The sequence below is a fragment of the Parus major genome, chromosome 20 (genome assembly GCF_001522545.3).
Source record: "Parus major isolate Abel chromosome 20, Parus_major1.1, whole genome shotgun sequence".
NCBI classification, from domain to species: domain Eukaryota; kingdom Metazoa; phylum Chordata; class Aves; order Passeriformes; family Paridae; genus Parus; species Parus major.
Window position 1 is genome coordinate 5,598,192 of NC_031788.1, and position 17,929 is coordinate 5,616,120.

Here is a 17,929-nt window from a genome sequence, read left to right on the forward strand (position 1 = left end):
CCGCCGCCGCCGCCCCGCACCGCCCGCAGCCGTACCTGAGCCAGCAGCGCGGCGGGGAGCGGCTCCGCGGCCCGCACGGCTGAGGAACGGGCTCCGAGCCTGCGGGAAGGGACAGCACAGGGTCAGGAGGCTGCCGGTGAGTCCGGTCCCCATCCCGGTCCCGGTCCCTGATCCCCATCCCGGTCCCCCTCCCGGTCCCCATCCCGATCCCCATCCCCATCCCAATCCCAATCCCGGCCCCGGTCCCGAGCGCTGCCGCGGAGATTGTCAGCCTCCGAGGGGTCTTTTCCTCGGAGCGGGGCTGGCAGGAAGGGGAGAGGCGATCCTGGGCGTCAGGAGCAGAACGCGAAAGCCGGGAGGAGGGAGAAGAGCACAACCTCTGCCGCAAAGGATTTTTCCTCCCATCTGTGGGCTGGAGCCTTCCCGACCCCCGGCCGCACGGTGCAGCGGTGCCGGGGTGTGTTCGGGCCGGCAGCCGGGACACGGAAGCCGCTCGGTCCCTCGGTGCTGGGTGAGCGATGTGAACTCCTCTGCGCTGCCGGGATGGCTCAGGCTGCCTGCCCTGCTCACCTTTTGCCTACCTCGGGCAGGTCCCTGCTTATACAAGCGAGGATCTCTTAGCAGAGAATAATAAGGTCTGGTACACCTGGGCAAGGCGTACTGAGCAACAAGAGATTGAGATCCTGCAGAAAGATAAGCTCAGAAGTGTACCCTGAGTTTGTTATGCACCGTTTCTGCACGACTGGAAAATTGGGTCTGTGCATACTCGTTTGCACAAGCAATCACTCCCCTTCAGCTTATCATTCCAACTGTTTCACAGGATAAAATTAGCTTTGGGCACTTCTGTTCCAAGCAATTACATGGAAAAACTTGTTTGGAAAATGAGATTATTCTGCACTCATGGTGTTTGTGTGGCCACGCAGTCGTGCGAGCCAAGCGGAGCTGAGCAGATACGCGGTGTGGTGGTGGGTGCTCTGCAGGGACAGCCTTTGCCGTGGTGCAGAGAGCTCTGAATCCATTCAGGAGGCAGGCTGCAGGATGAGAACCAGTGTGGATGAGGGGGCTGGCAGGGAAATGGGGCTGTCCTGTGCCAATGGGAGCCACCACATGTGTGCAGTGGGACTGAGGGGAGCAGGGGTCCATGACAGAGGGCTTTGCCTCTTTTGCCTAAACACACTGGATTTTTGCTTCACTTAAACCCAGATTATTTATAAAGTTATTATGAAGTTCTCCCTTTTGGACCCTTCCCTGTGGGACCCTCTGTAGTATCTCTTGACAGTTAAGATTTCATTTTTATTTTTTCAAGGACAGGAGCAATTATTCCCAGGCAGTGAGTGTGCAGGTTCTCAACAACAAGTAGAAACTTCATTTCACAAGCAGATTCTTGTGATCTCTGCAGGAATTCATGAGATTGCTGTTGATATCAGCAAAAAGCTGTGTGTGGGGGAATCTCTCAGATCTCAGCCCTGATATTTGCCATGTATGAGTATGGATAAACTCAGCCTCATCCGAAATGCAAATTCCCATCTGGAAATCACACGACAGATCTTGGAGTTTGCAGTAAAACAACACTTTTCATAGAAGCAGGCAGGGTTTTGCTGCACCCAAGGGGAAAAAGCTGTTGTTGATTTTTGTGGAAGTTGTAACTTTCGTTTGTTGTTGAAGAATTAAAGAAGCCGTGTGTGCTGAGTGCAGGATGGGCTCGGGAGCTGCCCTGGTTGGCGGCCGCAGCAAACAGAGGAGCTGTGGCCAACAAGGCAGCCTGTTGTAGGCAATCTGTGGTCACAGAAGATGTTTGTGCTCTGATTGCTCATAACATAGCGTTTCCCTTGAGGTTGGCATTAGGGGTTAAAGGTTTTCAAGAGAAGTCTTTGTTTAAACATCTATAAAGTTTCCAATAGGGGCCCCTTTGTTCGCTCTGGAGCAGCGTGCCTGCCTTGTTAAAAACTCAGCGCTCATAAAATGCCATTTACAAATGCCTGATGAATAGGGCTGAAACATGGAGGGGAGATAAGTAGCATTTGTACCTACACACACACAGGGGGCTTACAGGCAAGCCCTACCCTGAGTGAATAAATGGGACCTAGAAAAAACATGGCAAAAAAAAAATAAAAAAAATAGATGGAGTGGTGCTCATAAAGAAATTTATAAAAATCAGCTTCTCCCTCTGCAGCACTTGGGCTCCTTCATGCCAGATGTCTCCTCCAGCCGAGCCAGGAGGCTGAGTGGCTCCTGTCATACCTCTCAGCAATTGTGTTTTCTCCACTTTGGGCCCAAACAGTAGCAAATTGAGCACTTGGGCTCCATCAGGAGCTCATGCAGCTGCCATAAGAGCTCCACTGGTCTGCTGGGCAGGGGGACCCTGACTCAGTGCTCTCCATTACTTGCTGTGGGCTGGTGAGCATCTCCCCTGTGTAGATACTCACAGCACAGATGTACCTTTAGGTGCCAGGTAATGTTTTCAACTCTCAGAAGGCTTTGGTTCTCTCCTGTCTTGGCTAAATATAAAGGGTTTTAAAGCAGCTCTGTTAAAGGAGGAGAGGGTAGAGGTGTGTTCTCAGGAGACTCCAGGGACTGGTTCACAGTGATGGCAGCATTTCCATGTGGGGTGCTCCAGACTGCTGTGTCTTACCCTGTGCCTGAATCTTTCATGGCTCTCACACAGCTTGTCTTTCCTGACATTTTTAACTTGAGTCAGAGTCCATCTTTCCCACCAATATTCTGTGTTTGCCATCTGCAAACTTCTGATCCTCTCACCCTGCAAGCCTCTGCTTGCACACGTGGGTCCATCCTTAGCCTGGTCCCTCTGGTGCCCCTCAGGGAAATCCATAGGGCTCAGCTGTTGTCCCTTGCAGAGAGGAGGCACTACCTTGGTTTCTCTCCAGGCTTCAGCATTTTTCTCTCTGGGCTGTGCTGTGCTTTGCCCATGTGTAAGTTCAGGAGTCCCTGAGTGCAGTCTGTGGACCCAAAGGAGTCCTTGGTCTATGGCAGGAACCAGTGGGAGCAGGTCTGTTCACAGCAGAGATAACCCTCTGTACAGGAGTCTCTGTCTGGGCTGGAAAATTAGGCAAGCTCCACACATGGAAAGACACTGCCTTTAGGAATTCACAGCTCGTACACCTGCAGCTGGACTTGGACTTTCCTGCTCTTCAGTGTGGGCAGAAGGGAGGCCACAGCCCACTGTGCTGCTGGGGAAGCTCTTCTCTGGTGCATCTCCTAAGGGGTGATGGCACCCCAGCCCCAGGACAGCAGATCTCCTGCTGCCAGAGGGATGTGGAAGCTGTGAAGTTAGGTGTGAGACATTTCCTGTGCTACCTTTGAGGTTCTCCCTGTGAAAAGTTTGCTTTTCTGTTCTGAGGAGGGACAAAAAGTCCCCATGTGCCTTTCTGCAGCTGCTAAATGCTTCTCACTTTCTGCTATTTCAATTAAACACATAGCAGGATGGGTAGGATAAAGAGGAGAGGCACAAGAATATTCTCCTGGCGTGTTTTCTTATGCCAACACATTGAGTCACATCTCTAGAGTGAGAAATATGATATAAAGATTTAGAGAAGGAGGTCAGGCAATGAATCTATGATTGCTGGGCTGGAATAGCAGGCGGTCTCTGTGGTTGTCTGTGCCATGTAAACTTCCTGGAGGTCAGCTGGGGATAGTGGTCTGAGCAGATCTGGGAGACAGATGTCCTGCTAGTAACTATCAATCTCATACCAGCTCTGCCACACCAGGAGCTCAGCTGACAAATTCTGCACCAGCCCAGTAGCTGATCTGAGCCATGACTCTTTTCCTTTGTGGTTGAACATGCATATTTCTGGGGGAAAAAAATGCTCTCTAACACCTTCCTCCCAAAACAAGAGCTTGGGCAATGGATTGCTGCGTCAGCTTCTGGATGGCCAGGACATCCTTCTCTCCAAAGTTGGAAGTCTCTTGGTCCAGCTCAGCTGTCCTCCAAGGATCTGTTTGCAGAAGAGCATTTGCTTTTTAAGGAGAGTCAGTAAGGTGGGTCTGTCCCCTGTTGATCACTCTTCATCAAAATCAGAGTATTCCGGTTTTGGTGAAAATAGCAGTGAGGAGATGGGCTGAGTTTGCCTGTTGAGCAGCTCAGGGGACAAGTGTAGCCTAAAGGTCTTGAGTGGGACAGAGAGGAAGAGAGAAATGGCACCAGCAGCCCTGAAACAGGAGCCATCTCTGACATGATTAGTTGAACAAGGAGATTTGGCAGATGTGTTTTCCTCTAGCCGTGTTTTCCTCTTGGCTAGATCTTTAACATTTTAATTTGCAAGTGAATGTGGTTTTTATTCATGGCAGCTGTTGCAGAAGCAGCCCAGGTACAGCTTGTTTCAGTGCAGGGCTGTCTGGACAAGAGGCTTTCCTGCCAGGTGAGTGGCAGAGCACTGGGAGGTCTCTCAGAGACAGACTGATGGCAGAGGAAGACCCCGTGTGCTGTTGTGGAGAACATCTAGAAGGGGATGCTCTGTCCATTGCTACACCCAGCATTTCCTTCCCAAGGGGATTTCAAATGTCACCACAGTATAAACCTGCCAGGACTCATACGAGTCCATGAGCTGTGAGTCAAAAACATCTGTCACTGCAAATGGACCTGGTCAAAAAACCCTTCTTCCTCCTGCCCTCCCTGTGAGTATACAGGAGCAGGTCCCATAAAATGGGGAATAGGCTTTTGTGGGGAGCAAGCAGAGCAAAAGAGAAATTCTTTCTGCATCCAGCAAGGTTTTCCTGTTACAGCACTGCTTCTGATTTGCTCCTGTTGGGTTTGGAGCCTTGATGTGCTGTGGGAGAGACACAGCCTTGTTTTTCAAGCAATGTGTCCTTCCAGGTGGCACTTGGCCCAGTAAAGAGTTGTAACCAGAGAGCTCTGCAATGTCCTGGAAAGAGTCTGCTCTGGTTCTCCCACATGTGTTTGGGAAAAACCAAGGACACATCAGTCCTTAAATGAGGAGGAAAAACCCCTTTTGGGCTGGAAATTAATGCCATTTCCATGGTCTTGATGTGCTTGTGGTTCCTGAGTCTTCCTTGCTCTAAAAACTGCATTGCTGTCCTCTCTGCTGGGATTTTCCTTTTGTCACCCAGCTGCTGGCAGGGAAGAGCACTGAGATTTTGGAGCTGTGATTGAGTGTAAGGTCAATGCTGCCTGTAAAATGGTCCTGAGGGTGGATTCAGTGTTTGTGAGCAGCAGAGGTAGAGCTGAGAACTGGGCATCTGCAAGCAGAGAGCACCTTGAGATTGGGGATTATGTTGGGATAAACCAACCTTTGGGCAGCTCTCCAGGAGAGGGTGTATCCAGCTCCAGGGCTGTCCTGGGCCTCATCCTTTCACACTGCTTGCTGGTCTTGCAAATACATGGACAATGTGCCAGCAATTCATCCATGTTTGTACAACAAATTTTGGCATTGAGAGGTGCCTCCAGGATGATGTAAGCTGTCTGCATCTCTCCAGGTAGCTCTGCTTGCTTCATTGTCCCCTGGGGCAAGACACACATCAGTCTTCCCTTGGTCCCACATGCATTTTTGGGCAGCCTTTCTCTCAGGCATGGACTGGAAGGATGATGACTTGCTGTCCTGCTGAGGACATCATAATTTTTCTCCCCATACTCCAGCCTGAGGATGCTCTTGCTGTCTTTCTGCTGTTGTCCTGGCAGAACTCAGGTGTCCTAAGAGAAAGGACTCAGGGCTGGGACTCCTGGCCATATTTTGATTGGGTTTTTTGAGACTTTCATCAAATAACACTGATGGAATTGAATTTCTCAAAACTGCCTGGTTGGGTGTCCACAAATAAAAGCTCTGCAGAGCAAAGAAGGGTGCATGAAGAGGCAGATGAGGAGAGTGAATTTCAATAACATTATGTCTAGGACTGCTCTACCATTGGCCAAGGTTTCCAGCACAGAAGTAGGTGCTGGTAGCACATGTGGCATCAGTGCCCTGCACCCTGCCACGTGTGCCTGGACTGGTTGTGTGTGCCTCCTCCTGTGCACAGCCCTGCTGCGTGGGACAGCCCTCTGGCTTGGCTGGTGCTTGCTCACAGCCTCCAGCTCTTCCCCACTCCTTGCAACTCACGGTGATCCCTTGTCCTGGCTTCTTGCAGGGTCTGGAGCCAGCTTGGCTCCACAACCTGCTTTCCTCCTTTTGACACTAGTGTCGGGGCTTTTCCTGGGCTGTGAATGCACTTCTACCTCTCCCTTCTCCATCTGCTTCATCCCCTCTACAGTTCAGTACAGAAAGCTCCCATCTCTGTAACAGCAAGGAGGGCAGGGAGCTGTCAGTATTCCTCACCCTGCTCCCTGCCATGCCCTGTCCTTTGCCTTTGCCCAAGGCAGGGTGTGCCCAGGTCCAACCTGCCACCATCTGGATGAACCAGAAGGGGAATATTCAGAGCATTTCTGTTAACCTGTAGCCAGGAGAGAGCTGCCAAGGAGGCCACGCTGAAACCTGAAGCGGCTGTTTTTCCTGAGACTCAGCATTTGGCAGGGAGAGCAGACGGACAAGTGGTGGAGCAGGGAGGGATGCAATTGCCCTGGAGAGCTGCATTGCTGGTGGAGGTGCCCAGGGAAGGTGTGCTGGCTTACCTGTTTGTCTCTGGAGATCCATCTCCATGTCCTCCTCGGCTGAGATCAGGTGTAGAGTCAAGAGGAGGGGACCCTTCTGTCCTTACATGTGGCTCTCCCCTTGGTCACCCTCCTTGCATCACATACTGAGCATCTCCTTCAGCAGTGAAAAGCAACAACTGTTTCTCCCATTGTGTTGCTCAGAAACGTCAGGAATGGTCCAAGTGTCCCTCTCAGCTCATCTGCAGGGTTTGGCTGAGCCAGCCCAGGCAGCAGCACTCACCTTGCCTGGACGTTTTTTCCTTTATAGCTCAGTGTTATCTCAAGGTCTCTGGCGCTGCAGCCGGCTCTGTGTTTGCCTTGCCCCGCAGCACCTGCCTGCCAGCCGCTCGCTTCCCACCCATCTCCCTCCCACTCCTGCACGGGCCTGGGGGGGTGGTGTGTGATTCTTCCCGGGGTGAGGAGTCCCTCCATAGGGATGCAAGTCAGCCCCAGGGAAGTGAGGGTAGAGGGAAGTTGCCAAGTGTGGGATGGTGGGGGAGATAGTGGGGGACATCTGTCCCATCATCTTTGCTTCCCCATCCCTTTGCTGCTGGGGTAGGACTGGGCATTAAATTGGATCAGGGACCAGGATGCTGTCCCAGCCTGGTCTCTGCTGCCAGGACCAGCATATGACCGAGCTGCCATGCCCTGCCCAGTCCAGGCAGCATCAGCCCTTCCAGCTGTGGGGAGAGCCAAGACTTCATCCAAAAGCTGAGATGCTGTTAAAAATAGATCAGTCGTGAACTGGTTTTCTCCTTCTTGGTTCCTGGCCCGACAGCTCATTCCTCCCTCTGTGCTGTCTTTGAAACTCCCTGGATGCTGTGAGACACAGGCTCCATAGCAGCCTGCCTCTGCAGGGAGGTGTGGAGAGAAGAGAGCTGCAGAAATGTTCTAAGAGACATAGCTGTCCCAAAAATATTTAGTGCTTTGTGAGTGCTTTCTCCCAGGAAATAAAACAGCTCTGGAAAAGGAATCTGCTAAATAAATGGGGAAGAAAAGCTGGGAGAGGAGCACTGTTTGCCTCCCTGCTTGCATGTGGTGAGGGGACACAGGTGTCTGAGCAATCCTGGCCACAAAGCAAAGCTCACCTCTGTGCCCTGGAAAAGCCCTGTCAGGCTGCTGTCCCTGCTCATCCCCTCAGCCAGAGCATTCCCTCTGCTCCTTCCCCTGCAGGGTTCTGCAGGAGCTCCTGGCACTGCCACGGAGTCACCGTGTCCCAGCCTGGTCCCTCTGGGGACACGCCACATCTCTCACTTTGAGGAGGGCGTTCTGGATCCCAGTATCCTCTTGTACCCCTTTTCCATCCTCCTAATTCTTTAATACAGTTTTCCAGGTGTGAACAGTGAGTCTCGAGACAGTTTTAAGATGCAGCTGTGAAACCTATTATCAGTGTCCCTGCTATCAAAGACGTGGTGTTCAGGGCTGCACGTAACCACTGAGCAATTAAACAGCAACCCTGGTGATGAATTACAGCTGAGACCTCCTGGGGCTAAATAAATACCGGCTGATAACTACCGATAAAATGAATTTTTGTGTGTTTTTTTCTTAAAAGCACCTTTCCAGTATTTGTGCCCAGTCCTGGCATTGCATATCTCCTGGGGAGAGTCACATTATCTGTGGCATTTCCATCCCTAGCACCTTGGGTTTCCAACCACAGCTGTAATAAAAATAAACTAAATCCATATCCCTGCAGGAGCCAGGAAAGGGAAGGCAAGGCGAGACAACACAGAGATGGGCATGGAGGGAGAGAGTGACAAGCTGAGGTTTTGAGTAACAAGTTTAAATATCTTTTTTCCCCCAATGATCCCACTTTAAAGACATGAAAAATCTGTTGGGGTGCAGAGTATCCCTTGGAAAAACCTTTAGGAATGGGAGAGCTGCAGAGTGCTGGTGGCAGAGTGGTGGGGACCCTGAGGTGATGTGAAGGAGAGCATCAGGCTGGCAGTGCTTCACCCAGCACCTGCCTGAGGAAGGAGGTGTGAGCCCACCTGCACAGATCCCTTTACACACTCTACCTGCAGAGACTCCTGCTCTCCCAAAGGAGTTTGGAAACAGGCAGAGAATGGAGCTTCTTGGAAAAATTATCTTTGCCAGTGACTTTGAGAGACTTCTGAGCAGGTTTTGTCTGTGCTGGCGTTTCATCTGGGGGCTTCTCTTCCCATGCAGGAGTATCAGGAGGGCTGGGGCTCTGCACCCCTGCGTGCAGCTTTCCCACTCTCCACTGGCTGCAGAGAACAGCCACACAGTCAGGGAAAAAGCATTTGGCTGAACACCCCATCTGCCTGGTGTGCAAGTGAAAATAAGGCTTGTCCAATGGCCAGCTCCACCCAGAGCAGAAAATCAGACCCTTTGGCAGAGTGTTGCTACTGTAATGAAATTGAGCTGTGCTGAGACTGCCAGTCCTTGGAACAGGAAAGATTCCATGGGGTTCAGAGAAGTTTGGGGATGGATCTGTCTAAACTGCTGCTGTTTAGGGGACACCCATCCCAGGAGAACGTTGCCCTGTGGCTGAGCTCACCCTCAGCACTGAGTGCACCTCGTCTTCTCCCTGCAGCACATCCTTCCAGCACTGGAGCTGTGGGGTCTCACAGAGCCATGATGAAGCTTCTGCCTGTTGTCCCTCTCCTCCTGCTTCTCCTGACAACACTGGAAGCCAGACCAAAATCTGCAGGTGAGCCCAGGCTGGTGGGGAGTGCATGGAGGGGAGAGAAACGAGAACATAGGGCAGTGGAGCTCTTGGAGGACAGTTTGCTGTGTTATGGGGGGGAGACATGATACCTCTTCTTTGGGAGCATCCCCAGGGGGATAGAGGATCCCCCCAGTAGTAGGACACAAACTTCCTGACTCCCAGCATGGTGGCTCTGGTGCTGCTTTCTCTGGGCACCTCCTCAGCTGTGACACAGCCCTGCCCAGGTCTTGTCACCCTCCAGGCCGTGGGCTCTGACCTTGGCAGGAGGCACAGTTGTGAGAGGAAGCCTCCTCCTTGCTTGACTCTCCAGGTGCAGGGGACAAAGCAAACCCAGAGGTACCAGCCTCTCTCCTCTCAGGACAGAGGGATCTAAATAAATTTTAGTTTAAAAACAGTGAAGGCCCCAAAATGTAGAAAGGAGCAGGTATGTCTCAGAGACCTTCAGAGCAATAGAGATTGGCATCATCCCAAAGGGACTCAAAGTGTTTCCTTATGATTAGGGCCCAATTCTCCCAGGCATGGGTGCACACAAGCCAAGCAAAATATGTTCATTGGCATTTCACTTGCTGAATACTCTCCCAGTTTGCACTGGCAGTAGCCTCCTTATGCTCAAGAGAAGCTCTTTGGCTCAATCTCTGCCAATTGCGTGCCCTGAGCTCTGCTTTTTACTGTCTCATTTTCTGCCCTTAAAAAACACAACCACAACAACCCACAGCCAGGGGATGTCTCCTCAGCCTGTTGGCCCTGCTTCTGCTCTGCCGTCACCTTCTGTGGATTTACTGGGCAGTGGAAAGGTGCTGGTCTGTGGGGGCTGCCCAAACCTGCTCTCTCCATCTCTCATGAGCAGCCCCCAGCTGGCATGCAGAGATCTCTCTGCTCCCTGCAGGACTGAGCCTTCTCTTTGCCTTCTCCTTAGCACTGAAGTGCAGGACGGGTCCCCTGGATGTCGTGTTTGTGATCGACAGCTCCCGCAGCGTGCGCCCCTTCGAGTTCGAGACCATGCGGCGATTCATGATGGACATCATCGGCAACCTGGACGTGGGCCCCAACGCCACACGGGTGGGGGTGATCCAGTACTCCAGCCAGGTGCAAAACATCTTCTCCCTCAAGACCTTCTTCACACGGGCAGACATGGAGAGGGCCATCAACAGCATCGTCCCGCTGGCCCAGGGCACCATGACGGGGCTGGCCATCCAGTACGCCATGAACGTGGCCTTCACCACGCAGGAGGGCGCGCGCCCTCTGCACAAGAGGATCCCCCGCATCGCCATCATCGTGACGGATGGGCGGCCCCAGGACCGTGTCACCGAGGTGGCCACCCAGGCCCGGAACGCTGGCATCGAGATCTACGCCGTGGGAATCCAGCGGGCGGACATGAACTCTCTGCGGGCCATGGCCTCGCCACCGCTGGAGGAGCACGTCTTCTTGGTGGAGTCCTTTGAGCTCATCCAGCAGTTTGCCAAGCAGTTCCAGGACAGGCTTTGCGGTGGGTGAGAGCCGCTGCTGCGGAGCGGCAAGGGGTGCCCCGTTGTCTGCTCCTCACCCAGATCAGAAGGTGACCTTCAGAGGGGTGTTTGGGGTGGCTGCCCGTGCCAGAAGCAGGGTAGATGGGGCAGCAACCCTCCCAGTGAGGTGCCAGGACAGCGCAGTGCACGGTGTCTGTGTCTGTGCACTGGAAATCAGTGGGTGAGCACTGGGGCAGGGCTGGGGCTGTGTGGGTTGTCACACTGGTGACAGGGACAGGTCATATGCCAGAGCCAGGGTCCCCATGTGTCTGGTGTGCCTGTGGGCCACCCTGATGCCCGTTCTGTCTTGCAGGGGTGGACATGTGCGTGGAGCGGGAGCACGGCTGCCAGCACAGCTGCGTCAGCACCCCTGGCTCCTTCTACTGCGAGTGCAACCCAGGCTACAGGCTCAATGTGGATGGAAAGACCTGCTCCCGTAAAAACCCTTTTTATTATCTGAACTTTCATGGGGAGCTTGTAGTTATGGGTCCCATGCAGGGAAGCTGGAACACAGCAGAGGATTCAGGGAGCCTGTGTGCTCTGTTCACTGGGCCCGCTGCCTCCCAGGTCTGTAATGACTGCAGACATGCAGCACTGCTAAATCCTGGCCACCTCTGTGAGATGGGACACTCGTGATTTATTGGGCACAACCAGCTGCCTGCCAGCTGAGGGGTCTGGGCAGTGAGTACCAGAGGGTTCACATCCCAGCACCGAAGTGCACAGTGTTTTTTCCCTGGATTTTAGTGCAAAGCCGTGTTAGTTGGTCTGACCACCACACCAGGACTTTTCCTTCATGTTTCACAGTGCTGGGAGCTGCACTGAAGCCCTGGAGCAGTCGTGCCCTGCTGCCCCAGGGAGGCTGGGACAGGAGGGTGATGTGTGTCCTGTTCCCCTGCAGCCATCGATGCGTGTGCAGATGGGAGACACGGCTGTCAGCACCACTGTGTCAGCGTGCGGGGCTCCTACTCGTGCCGCTGCCGGCCAGGATACTACCTCAGCCAGAACAAGAGGAGCTGCACCAGTGAGAGACTGTCTCCCTCCCTGTCCCTTCTTCATTCGCTTCCCCTTCTGTCTCTCTTCTTGTCTTTTCCTTTCTGCCATTGCTCTCCTTGTCTCCCCAGTGATTGATTACTGCAGCTTCGGAAACCACAGCTGCCAGCACGAGTGCGTGAGCATCCCCAACGGGCACTACTGCCGCTGCCGCAGCGGCTTCACGCTCCAGCCTGACAGCAAGTCCTGCAGGGGTAGGTCCTGGCGTGCTGCAGGACACAGGCTGTGTGTATAGCACGTGCCTGTATGTCCTGCCCAGTCTCCAGGGAAGGGCTGTTCCCAGAGCACCCTCAATGGGGTAACCCCTTGCCCTTGGCTTGTCTTCCAGCCACCGACCTCTGCAACGGGGTGGATCACGGCTGTGAGTTCAAGTGTGTGAGCACGGAGGGCTCCTACCACTGCGTGTGCCCTGAGGGCCAGCAGCTCCAGGCCGATGGCAAGACATGCAGCAGTGAGTACTGTCATTCTCCTTATCTGGGCCCTGTGCTCCTGGAGAGAGCTCACCTGAAACTGGCCTGGGGAGCTCTGTCCCCACATGGGACTCTAAGCCAAGCTGGAAGAGGATGGAGAGCTGGCTGTGGTTAGGGGAGCACCCTGGCCAAGGGGATGGGTGCTTGTGTCCTCAGAGATATGGCCCAGAAGATGCAGCAGCTTTAAAGAAAGGTTCAGGAGAAGAGAAAACTAGGAAAAACTTTCACGGGGTGTTTGGGATGTCAGTGGAGGCTTTTGGGCTGAATCCCTTGGGCACAGTCTGCTCTCCTTCCCAGCTGCAGTTCCAGGGTGTTCCAGCCGTGTCCCAAAGCCCCAAAGCCCAGCCCCAGGCTCCTTCACTCTGCCAGTGGCCATGGCCAGGCCGCTCCTCTCTCACCTTCCCCTGTGCCTGCAGAGTGTGGAGCTGGGCATGTTGATCTTGTGATGGTGATCGATGGCTCCAAGAGCGTCCGGCCCCAGAACTTTGAGCTGGTGAAGCAGTTTGTGAACCGTATTGTGGACCTGCTGGAGGTGTCCCCCCACGGCACACGGGTGGGATTGGTGCAGTACTCCAGCCGCGTGCGCACCGAGTTCCCCCTCAACAAGTACCACAGCGCCGATGAGATCAAGAAGGCGGTGATGGATGTGGAGTACATGGAGAAGGGCACCATGACAGGCCTTGCCCTCAAGCACATGGTGGAGCACAGCTTCTCCGAGCTGGAAGGTGCCAGGCCTCTCTCCCACAACATCCCCAGAATTGGGCTGGTCTTCACAGATGGACGCTCCCAGGATGACATCTCTGAATGGGCCAGGAGAGCAAAGGAATCAGGTGCAGGGGGGTTGGGAACCCTGAATTGCAGTGTTTTGGGCATCCTGGGATGGCTCCTTGGGGTGGCTGTCTCAGGGAACAGCTGAGCTTTGGGGAGCTGCATCCCTGAGCAGACGTGCTGTGTCGTGGGGTGCCCTGAGCAGCATCCTTCATGCAGCAGCCTGCACCAGCACGGTGCTGCCATGCTCCTGCCTGTCCTTCCCAAATTCCTGCTGTATATTTGGGAAGCCCAGAGAAAATCCTGCATCCTTGGCTTTGCTCCCTCTAGCCTTGGGGCTGCTTGCTGGGGGGTGGCCAGTGCAGTGCTCAGGATCTGTCCTTGCCACACAGGGATTGTCATGTTTGCTGTGGGTGTTGGAAAAGCTGTGGAAGAAGAGCTGAGAGCCATCGCCTCCGAGCCAGTGGAGCAGCACTTCTCCTATTCAGCAGACTTCACCACCATGACCCACCTGGTGGAGAACTTCTCCCTGAATATCTGCCCAGGTGGGTGTTCCTGGCCACACCAGGGGACTTGACCCCAAGCCAGGGAAGGTCCTTCTGTCCCCACAGAGCCAGTGGGGTGGTTTGTGTGTCTGCCACCCTGTGGCAAGTACCCCAAGGCTGAGCTGGGCAGTTGTGAGCCTAGGCTGTCTCAGGATCTCTCCAGACTGCTGTGGGTATAGATGTGGGTCTCAGGAAGGGATTTGGAAGAGGAAGAGGTGAAGCTGGGGGAATTAATAAAAAATCAAAATACAAAAGTATTAATGTGAGCAGCCACCCCTGTGCCGTGGCATGGGCAGAATTTGGGAGTGGCACTCTGCCTTGTGGGATGCTCTGAAGGTGGCCTGTGTACCTTGCTCAGACCTGTGCTTCTGCTGCAGCCAGGTGCAGGGTTACTGTGAGGGTCTCCCTGCCCTGGGGTGGGCTGGGGCTCCCCAGTGCCCTTGAGATCCCCACAGGGCTGCAGAGATGGAGTCAACGTGCCCCCTGCCACCCCAGCTTGAAGGCAAAGTCAAGCTCAGCACCGGCTGTCCTTGGCACACTGTGACCACACGTGTGACAGCTCTGTGGGATGCCTGGCAGAGAGCTGCTGGATCAGCAGGGCAGCCTGGCAGAAAGCAGAGAGGCTGAAAAAAGAGGGGAAAACGGTGGGGAGAGCCCTGAGCCCTGCTGGGTGGCTGCAGGGACAAGGAACCTGTCTGGGAGCAAGGGAGAGCAGTCCCTGGTCTGACTGCAGCCAAACCCCCACTTCCACAGAGGAGGGCAAAGGGGAGACGGAGATCCGCAGCCCGTGTGAGTGCGAGGCGCTGGTGCAGTTCCAGACGAACACCGTGGCCATCCTGCAGAGCCTGACCGAGAAAAATATCCTTTGGGGTGATGCCTGGGCTTGTCAGGGTTCAGAACAGCTGAGGACAGAGAACACATGGGGGAGGGAGGGGTAGATAAATGGGAGTGGGGAGAATTTTAGGCTCTTTCGAGGGGTAAAGCCCTTTGCCCAGCAGACTGTCTGGCTCACGCTGTTTCCTTAGCACATTCACTTGCTCAGATGACAGCCAGACTTGAAGACTTGGAAAAGCAGATTGCCAACAAGAAGTGATCCTGGCAGAGGGCTGCAGTGCTCGGCGGGGCACGGGGATGGATGTACAGTAACTACATGACATTGTTATTGCTAGGTTATTGTAAAGCATCAGTGTTTGTTCTTCTATTGCAAAGTCCCCAGGGAGGTGTGGACTGTATTTAAAAACCCAAAAATCCTAAAAACACACAAAAAGGAACTTGAACAAAGGCCCTACTGCAAAGCTAAGGGGTTCAGTTGTTCCTTAGCAGGTCTGGGGTGAGGAGGAGCAACTCTGTGGGCATTGGACAGACATGATACCTGGTGTCCCTCAGAGTGACTGGGATGGCACAATCCCCCTGGACCCTGGCAGGCTGCTTTGCAAGAGAAAAAACCTACAGTGCTGTCACCCTGAGAGCTCCTGTTGTCTCAGCATCTGCTACCAAGTGATGGGGCAAGGACAGCTGGGTGGTGCAGGGAGCACAGGGGATGCCTGATGCCCATCTGGCTCCCAGTGTGGTGCCCAGGTGGGCTCCCATGGGAAGGTGGAAGGCAGGAATTCTTAGATCCCCTTGCCCTGGTTTGGCAGAATAGTTTGGAAATTGGTATTAATCTTGTTTGGTTTTATAATCACATAGCAAAATGGTAATTATTCTTTCTATCAATATCTATGTGTGTGTGTGTATATATATATGTATATTTAATTCTGAGAGCGGGGTAGTGCTATTTTTAAACTCTTGTTTTATATAAAGGAATTTCTATCCTGACAATAAACACCCTGAAGATTTGTATGACATGTCCCTCTCCTTTCAGCTGGGCTGCAGGGTGACAGAGGTACCTCTGTGTCAGAAGTGGCTTTTGCAGCAGCTCCTGTCCCCAGGATACAGAAATCCTTTGGGAAAATCTTTGTTCTGTGGCACCCCAGGGTGCTGCAGGCCCGGCCTGGGCTGGAGGTGTGGCACAGACACTGTGTCCCCATGGGCAGGATTTGCTTTGGAGCCTCTGCTTGGAGCTGAGCTGGGCACGGGGCCACAGCCTGGGCAAGGTGCCCACTGCAGCTGCTCTGGGGTGGGTGCTGAGGCAAGGGGACACCTGGGATCTGCTCCTGAGGGATCCCTGCAGGCTTCACAAAGAACCACTGCTGACAGCAGGACTCTGCCCAGGGCAGTCTCCAGTCTCTTGATTTTATCTCTCAGCACAAGAGTGCATTTGGTTCCTTTCAGGGGGTAACACAAAATTCCCCTCTGCTCCCCATGAAGCTGCAGCCCCATCCAGGACCCAGCCCTGCCTCCAGCTCTGGGCTCCTGAGCACAGGAAGGATCTGGAGCTGTTGGAGAGAGTGCAGAAGAGGCCATGGGGGTGCAGCAAGGGCTGGAGCCCCTCTGCCCTGAGGAAAGGCTGAAGGGATTGGGGATGCTCAGCCTGGAGAAGAGAGGGCCATGGGGAGGCCTCACTGCAGCCATGCAGGACTTGAAGGGTCCCATAGGAAAGATGGGGACAGAGTGTTCAACAGGGTCTGTGGTGGGAGGAGAAGGGGGAATGGCTTTTAACTGCAGGAGGCTGATTTGGGTTAAAAGGAGGCTGTTTTTTTATATTGAGGATGGTGAGGCACAAGCCCAGGCTGTACACAGAAGCTGTGGATGCTCCATCCCTGAGAACATCCAAGGCCAGGGCAGACAGGACTCTGAGCAACCTTCTCTGAGGGGAGGTAGCTCAGGTTTGAATAAGATGATCTTCAGGGTCCCTTCCAAGGCAAACCAATCAGGGGGGTCCCCATGGCACACAGCTGAGCGGGTTTGTCCCTGAATTCCTGTGTGTTATCACTGCACACAAAGTGCTCCAGCTGAAACTTTGTTCTCCCTTTGAGCAAAGAGCACAAAACAACCATTGACCCTTGTGTCACCCCACCCTGCACCCTGCTCCGAGAGCATCTCTGTCACCCTCCTTGTCACCAGGTCCCTGACACTGTCGTCAGTCCTGCCTTCTCCCTGTGGCCTGGACCTTGCCATCCACCCCTGCAGCGTGCTCACTTCTGTCCCAGTGAAGGTACAGTGCCATTCCATGGAGGTGGAGACCCCTGGGCTTCCTGGGTGGGCTGGAGCTCTGTGGGGATGTGTGGGACAGGGCCCCAGCTCTGAGGCTTTGCTCCCGACGCAGGCTGTCCCAGACAGAGCGGAGGAGATGGAAATCCATGTGAAGATTGATAGAGAAGAGAGTATGGCTATAGATGGAGAGGAGAATGGAGAGGAAGAGATGGAGGTGGCTGTGGAGGAGACAGAGGAAGAGATGGAAGAGGAAATGGAAGATGATGTTGAAGACATGGAAGTGGATGAGAAAGGTGAGGAGGAGGAGATGTTCTTGGGATGAAGAGGGATCCCAGCAGCAGGACAGGCAGAGTGGGTCCCCTGCTGCCAGCTGGGGCTGGGCTGGGTGGCTCTGCTCAGGGACACGGTGCAGGGGGGGCCTGGCAGCACAAGCACCACCCCCAGCCTGCCCTGTGCTTGCTTTGGGCCACGCTTTGGGTGCCTCTGCCTGGGGCCCAGCCCTCAGCCCCAGCCAGGCTCAGTGCTGGCAGCAGAGTCAGCTCTGCCAGTGTGTCCCAGCCTGGGGGCACAGGGAACAGCCCTCTGTGCCTGACTGGAGTGACTGTGTCACTTGCTTCCAGCACTGGCAGAGATGCCAGGCAGGGATGCCACCATTCTGGATATATGCAGTGTTCTTCAGTAGTCTTCTGTATATACATTTTAGAGTGTTGTTGTCTTTTGTAAATATGTTTCATGCATAGTTGTTATATAGGTTCTTATGTAAATACATTTTATAGTTGCTGTTATAGGGATTCTTACAATTTAAATACGGGATGTAGTTCACTGTTGTTTCTGCTGTTCTGTAAATAAACAGTGTTTATTTTTCACACCCCAGCTCTCTCTCCATTTGCTTTGGGCACAGGCAGCATGTGCAGAGTTGTGGTTTCCTCTTGTTCTGAGTTCCCCGGGCTGGAGATGTCTGGGAGTGCCGGGTTGGGGGTACCTGTGCCCAGAGCAGGTCCCACTTAGAGGTCTGTACACACTTTGGATCTGTAGAGGCAGATCCTACAGGACCCTTTCCATGGGATTACATCGGAGCAGGGCCCAGCCTGAGGTCCTGCAGGGCCTCATCAGTGACACTTCACTAGGTGGCACCAGACACCAGCGCTAGGAGGCTGGGCTGGGCTGCGGGCACCCTCCTCTCTTCTCCCGGGCACCCCGAGCCGGCC

The 17,929-nt window shown here is 53.9% G+C and overlaps 2 protein-coding genes across 2 annotated transcripts in view; one reads left to right on the forward strand and one right to left on the reverse strand.

Annotated features, from left to right (window-relative positions):
* Positions 1-6,848, reverse strand: part of RBPJL (recombination signal binding protein for immunoglobulin kappa J region like) — an 18,817-nt gene extending 11,969 nt beyond the window's left edge. Inside the window, exons 1-2 of the mRNA XM_015647886.1 lie at positions 6,578-6,848; positions 36-99 (exon numbers count right to left, since the gene is read on the reverse strand). Coding sequence (XP_015503372.1) covers positions 36-99; positions 6,578-6,605 — 92 coding nt within the window. The 5' untranslated portion in view covers positions 6,606-6,848. The remainder of the gene's footprint in view (positions 1-35; positions 100-6,577) is intronic.
* Positions 54-15,470, forward strand: MATN4 (matrilin 4). The gene is made up of 11 exons (XM_015647885.3): positions 54-136; positions 9,153-9,269; positions 10,204-10,773; positions 11,106-11,228; positions 11,691-11,813; positions 11,914-12,036; positions 12,171-12,293; positions 12,729-13,142; positions 13,473-13,625; positions 14,379-14,483; positions 14,660-15,470. Exons 2-11 carry the CDS (start codon positions 9,194-9,196, stop codon positions 14,716-14,718), a joined length of 1,869 nt encoding a protein of 622 aa, XP_015503371.1. The 5' UTR covers positions 54-136; positions 9,153-9,193; the 3' UTR covers positions 14,719-15,470.
* The last annotated feature ends 2,459 nt before the right edge of the window (positions 15,471-17,929 follow it).